The sequence below is a fragment of the Muntiacus reevesi genome, chromosome 5, assembly GCF_963930625.1.
Source record: "Muntiacus reevesi chromosome 5, mMunRee1.1, whole genome shotgun sequence".
Classification (NCBI taxonomy): Eukaryota; Metazoa; Chordata; class Mammalia; order Artiodactyla; family Cervidae; genus Muntiacus; species Muntiacus reevesi.
Genome location: NC_089253.1, coordinates 48,601,190 through 48,607,150, shown reverse-complemented (window position 1 = coordinate 48,607,150; position 5,961 = coordinate 48,601,190). Strand labels below are relative to the sequence as shown.

The 5,961-nt window shown below is 61.0% G+C and overlaps 2 protein-coding genes across 3 annotated transcripts; both read left to right on the top strand.

Annotated features, from left to right (window-relative positions):
* Nucleotides 1-248: 248 nt before the first annotated feature.
* On the top strand, nucleotides 249-1,612 carry SCGB1C1 (secretoglobin family 1C member 1). Its single transcript, XM_065936384.1, has 3 exons — nucleotides 249-303; nucleotides 919-1,118; nucleotides 1,574-1,612. The coding sequence occupies exons 1-3, from the start codon at nucleotides 249-251 to the stop codon at nucleotides 1,604-1,606; spliced, it is 288 nt and encodes a 95-aa protein (XP_065792456.1). The 3' UTR covers nucleotides 1,607-1,612.
* Nucleotides 1,613-3,233: 1,621 nt separating this feature from the next.
* CIMAP1A (ciliary microtubule associated protein 1A) lies at nucleotides 3,234-5,961 on the top strand. 2 transcript variants are annotated; one of them, XM_065937256.1, is made up of 6 exons: nucleotides 3,234-3,342; nucleotides 3,511-3,711; nucleotides 4,162-4,263; nucleotides 4,441-4,562; nucleotides 5,348-5,488; nucleotides 5,872-5,961. In XM_065937256.1, exons 1-6 carry the CDS (start codon nucleotides 3,234-3,236, stop codon nucleotides 5,959-5,961), a joined length of 765 nt encoding a protein of 254 aa, XP_065793328.1. The 2 variants fall into 2 exon arrangements, with proteins under 2 accessions (XP_065793328.1, XP_065793330.1); XM_065937258.1 differs by lacking the exon at nucleotides 5,348-5,488.

Below are 5,961 nucleotides of genomic sequence, written 5' to 3'. Positions count from 1 at the left end.
CAGGCTCGCCTTGCCCCCTTATGCATGTCCATGCACCCCAAACGGTTTGCCAACCAGCCCTCACAGAGCACCCTGGGCCCCTTGCTGCTTGGCACCCACTCAGGGCAAGGGGTGAGGACACACCCCCAGCTGCCCTCCTTGTGCTCTCACTGGCCAGGCCTTGATGAGCAGGTTGGACCCGCCCCCCAGACTGGCCTGTGAGACATAAAGCCGGCGAGGCAGCTCATGAGTCACCGCCGTTGTCCACCATGAAGAGAAGCAGCACCCTCCTGCTAGCGGCTCTCACTGTGCTCTGCACCTGCGGTGAGTCTGCACTGACAGGGGCTTCCAGCACATTCGGGAGGCTGGGGCCAGAGGAACAGGTGGGAACCTCGGAAACTGGAAATCCAGGCACTGACCCTGCAGTGATTGATGCCCATCTTCCCAGGCACCCCGACCCACTTCCATCACAGAACATGAACATGGGCAATGACCCTGGTGCCCTTGCTGCCCCCAGTCCCCAGGCAACGCTACCCCAATCATAGACTAAGCCCAAATGGCCCCAACCCCAGCCCAGCTTCAGCCTCTGTCTCAGCCCCTGTGTCACCACCAAGCCCAACTCAGGCTGACCCTGACCCCAATCCAAGCTCCAGGCAAGCCAACCTCACAGGAAGGGGAAAGTCCCACTACATCAGAGGCTGGGCTTTCCTTCCTCAGTGACGCCAGGGAGCCCAGGGTGAAAAGAGGCAGCTGAGGTTAGGGTGACAGGAGGGGTCTGAGGGCAAGTGGAGTTGGGGGATGTTGCAGAGAAAAATATGGGGCAGGTGGGGTGGGCATTGATGGGGAGAGTCTGGAGAACCACTGAGGCTGGAGGTGGGAGGTCTGGGGCTGGGGTTGGAAAGAGTCCTGTCCTGGCATCATCTCACCCCCACAATACAGGGCTGGCCACAGGGGAGGACAGCGAAGAGCTTTTCATGGACTTCCTGCAAACGCTGCTGGTGGGGTCCATAGAGGACCTCTATGAGGGGCCCCTCAGCAAGTACAACATCAATGCAGATGCCAAGGCAGCAATAGCCGAGCTCAAGTCCTGCATAGACGGCCTGCAGCCCATGCACAAGGCGGAGCTGGTCAAGCTGCTGGTATTGTGGTCGGGAGGCAACCATTCCCTAAAAGCCTGCAACCCTGGTGGGACCCACAGCCCTGTTCCTTAGGCCCTTGACTAAATGCCATAGCACCTCATTGCCCACCCAGTATAACAACCCATGCCGCACCTTCCCACAGACACCTTCACCTACCTCTGCCAGCAGAGGTGGACATCCCAGACCTCACTGCCCACAGCAGCCTTCAGCCTCCCCCTACATGCACATACATGCATATGCACATGCTCACCTCTGCACACACATGCATACACACACATACACACACATGCAGACACATGAACACACCCTGCTTCCCCAGCTGCTGGGAGGTGACTGGCTGCAATGTGCAGAGGCTGGCTTGGACCGGTTTGCCTGATGGAGCTGTGGCTCTCCAGTTACTGATCAATGGGCATGGAACCACCAGGCCCCTTGGCCCACACGTGTCTGCCTTCCAGGTGCAAGTGCTGGGCAGTCAGGACGATGCCTAGTGGACCCCAGACGTGGCTCCAAGCAGCCATAGGACCAGCTACACAAGCAGCCATGATGACGACACCCCTACCACTTCCCTATGCATGAATTTATCCTCAAGTCATCCAGTCAATAAAGCCTCCTGTAGCTCAGGCTCTGGCTCCTGTCTCTCCCCACCCTCAGGGACACTACAGACTCCCATCCCCAGGGTCATGTGAGTGGAGCACACATGTGTAAGTAACTCCACATAGAGGGCAGACCCGCCAACAAAAATCCAGGCAGACACCCTTGTAAGGAAGTAGACAAAGCAAGACAGTGTGTAGGCAGACATGTAGATGCAGGGAGGCATTGGACACAAAAGGTCTGCAGAGGCAGAGGCAGAGGCAGGGGCAGGGGCTCAGAGCTAGGAGCAGCAGAGAGCCCCAGAGAGAGGCAGTGGGTACAGGCTGCCTCAACCCCAGGGCTGAGGGTACAGGCCGGGTAGGGGGCTCTACGTCTGAAGGTTATCATTGTGAGACAATAAATGTGCACGATGTACACATGACATGGGTCCAGGGGTTGAGAAGTCCCTCAAGGAAAGACACAAAGTCCCAGCTGGAGCCCCAGGAGGATTCTGCTAGTGAGGACACTCAGGGTCCAACGGTGGGCGCAGCTCGCATGGTGGGAGGAGAGCAGTGTCAGAGGAGGGCGCCTCAGCAGCTCCCCACACCAACTCCTGCCCCCAAACCAGGGCAGCCCTGCCCTTTCCTGGATCCCTGGACCCCCAACAGCCTTCCTGTGCCTCAGTTTCCCAGCTCAGTAGTCTCAACCGGGGGCAGGATTGAGCAGGTTCAGCTCTGCCCCTAGGACCTTACTCCTTGCCTCACTGCTGGTCCCAGCCCAGCAGTCCCTGCCTGTCCTCTGCACTCCACCCTGACCCCTGCAAAGAGGAGCAAAGCAAAGTCTCGGCCCCGAGCCAGGCATGGTGCGGGTGGAGGTCCCGCGCGCTGAGGCCATTGTCTCCATCACATAGACAGTGATCTAGAATCCACCATCCCACAGAGCCACATTCTAGAGCCCAGAAGCGGGGACACCTCCCCAATTCTTGACACCCCCAGGGGGAGAGGAGAGGCCTTCCTCTCCATACTCGTTTTCTGGAACACCCTGGCACCACGGCTGGTGTGACGGGACCACCTCTGAGAAGGCTCAGTCCATAGGTCACTCTGAGTGCTGCTCCCAGACCAAAGAGGTGAGGGCCCCTCCAGAGCGGCCCCCTCCCCACTCCAGGGCACAGTCTCATGCAAGAAGTTCCCCATCTTTGTCCACTGCTCCTTACCCTGTCACACTCAGAGGCCTCTGAGCACAAGGAACCTGCCCAGACCCCCTCAGAGCCACTGTGGGTAGGTCCACAAGCACTAAGACAGCTTCACGGGCTTGTCCGTGAGGCTCTGATGCTCCTCCTCTTGGGGGTGGGTGCAGCAGAGCCAACCCACTGCTCTAAGCAGAGGCTCCCAGTGATCCTTGGTCTGGGCCCCAAGTCGAGACCCCACTGAGGAGGCGCAGCGCCTGCAGTTCTGCCCGTCGGTGCAGGCAAGAGCAGTGATTGGGGGTGGAGGGCCCAGGCCTTCCAGCACTCGGTCACTCTCCCATCCATGGACAGAACCAGTCATGGCGGAGGAGGTATGGGTGGGCACCTGGAGGCCCCATCGTCCCCGGGGGCCCATCATGGCCCTCTACAGCAGCCCTGGACCCAAGTACCTGATTCCACCCACCACGGGTAAGCACTTGGGACCCTGGGAGGGCGGAGCAGGGGAAGCAGAAGCCAGGTCTGGGGTGGGCCTGGGCTCATCTCTCACTCCCAGACCATCAACTCCTCTAGGGTCAATGGGGGTTGGGGGGAAGGGCACGGTCTGATTCCAGGCTGCTCAGAATCCCTGCCCCGCAGGCTTTGTGAAGCACACGCCCACCAAGCTGCGTGCACCGGCCTACAGCTTCCGCGGGGCTCCCATGCTCCTGGCAGAGAACTGCTCCCCAGGGCCCCGCTACAGCGTGAACCCCAAGATACTGAGGACTGGCAAGGATCTTGGCCCCGCCTACTCCATCCTGGGGCGCTACCACACAAAGACCACACTGACCCCTGGCCCTGGTGAGGGCCCCTGGCTCAGCCCCAGCCCTGCCCAAGCCTCTGCAAACCTAGGGGCATGAGCATGTGAGGGGAACAGCCATCCTCACCCTCCCAACCCACCTTCTCCTCACAACAGGGCAACGTCGGGCCTGGTGGGGAGCTGGGACCCAGTGCAACCTCTGAGACTCTGGTGTCCAACTCTGATTGAGGGCCTTCCTTGTCTGATTGATCACCGCACCAGGCCCACATCAGACTCGCTCTCCAGGCCCCTGTCTCTCTAACTCCTGCAACCAGAGTTTTCATCCCAGACACCACTTGCAAAACCACGGTTGCCTCTCACTGGGGCCCAGAGGCCCCACACCTGCCACATTTGGGGTCCTCCTTGAGTTGAGCAGGGCTAGGCATCTGTTTTGATCTGTAGGATCATTCTTACCCTCCAGCACCCACATTCTTCCCCCCAACCCATCCCAGGCGACTACTTTCCAGAGAAATCTACCAAGCATGTGTTCGACTCGGCGCCCAGCCACTCCATTTCTGCCCGAACCAAGACCTTCCGAGTGGACAGCACCCCAGGTCCGCAGCAGTCTCAGTGACCCATGGCTGACTGGGTTGGGGACCCTGTGTAGGGTGGGTGAGGGGGGCCACCCTGATAGCTGGTCTCCTGGAGGTGGAGAGCCCAGGGAAGAAGCCAGTGGAGACTCGGGCACAGGGCTCTGTCCAGCCTGAGACTCAACGCTGGTGCACCTGCAGGCCCCGCAGCCTACATGCTGCCCATGGTGATGGGCCCCCACACGGTCGGCAAGGCCTCCCAACCCTCCTTCTCCATCAAGGGCCGCAGCAAGCTGGGCAGCTTCAGCGACGACCTGCACAAGGCAAGGTTCACCTGGCTGGGGCACAGCACTGCTTACTCCCTAGAGAGAGGGCCCATCTGGTCCCTTCCCCCAGACCCCAGGGCCTACCAGCCTGACCCCCATCCTCCCGAAGCTCCGAAGCTCTTCCTCCTCTGGGAGCCTGCCACCTATCTGGCCCCACCCTCACTGGGCTACATTCCAGAGGTGAGGAGGGGCAGACGGTGGACAAGATGAAAGAGGTTAAGACTCGGCCAGGAGGCTGACAGTGCTGAGGAGCGATGAACGCGACAGGTGTGTGGGTGCTGCCTGAGAGGCGAGGAGAGTCTGAGACAGCACAGCACGCAGGGAGATGCCGAGCAGAGGAGAGAAGTGGGCTGTGACGTAGCTGGGGGAGGAGGGCCCTGGCTTCAGAAACAGCCAGCGCAAAGGCACCGAGATGCTTGTGTGCCTGGGAGCCTGGCGAGGCTGGCATCACAGCACTGCCAATCTCACCAGCCCAGCCCGTGGCCCTTGAGTCCCTAGTTGGGAAGGGGCCTCTTTCACACACACTCATGGAAAATCTGGGGCTGGCACAGACTGGGGTGTCATTGCCACGGTGAGGCTGAAGGGAAGGTGACGCCCACACAGAGAAGGGTCCACAGCACTGGAGTGTTGTCCCACGGTATGGCCATTGTTTGGAGACGGAAGCGGCCCCCGACACACAGACACACAGTGACGTGGGGCCTGAAACACACTGTCTGATGCCAGCCCTCGGAGGCCCCGCACTCTGGCAGGCCGAGCCTGTCTGAGCCTCTCTCACCCTGCAGACCCCAGGTCCCGCGGCCTACCGCCAGACTGATGTCCAGGTGACTAAGTTCAAGGCTCCACAGTATACCATGGCTGCCCGGGTGGAGCCCCCGGGGGACAAGACCCTAAAGCCAGGACCAGGAGCCCACAGCCCTGAGAAGGTCTGGCAAGAGCGCGGCCCAGATGGGTGGGGTGGGGGCAGGAGGGGTGACATGGCCCAGGGGGTGGTGCGGGGAAGGGCCTGCAAGCCTGCAAGGGTCATGGCGGCCGGGTACCCTCAGGACACGCGTTCCACCACCAGCCCTCTCCCCCGCTGGTGGGCTTTATGTTCCCAGACCCCCAGACACAGGATGGTGAGTGCTGCCAAGCGCTCACCACACCCAGGCTCTGCAGTCAAGCCCGGCAGAGTGGACTTCCTGCTGGTCACCGTGGCCCAGGGCTTCGGGGGTACAGCAAAACCGCCGTCAGAAGCCCCGGCCCGCGAGGGCAGAGCCTGCAGGGTGCGGGCAGCAGTGCCGGCTCCTCACAGCCTCTCCTCCCCCAGGTGACGATGACCAAGCCCTGCGCCCCTGTCGTCTCCTTTGGCATCAAACACTCTGACTACATGACGCCCCTGGTTGTGGATGTGGAATAG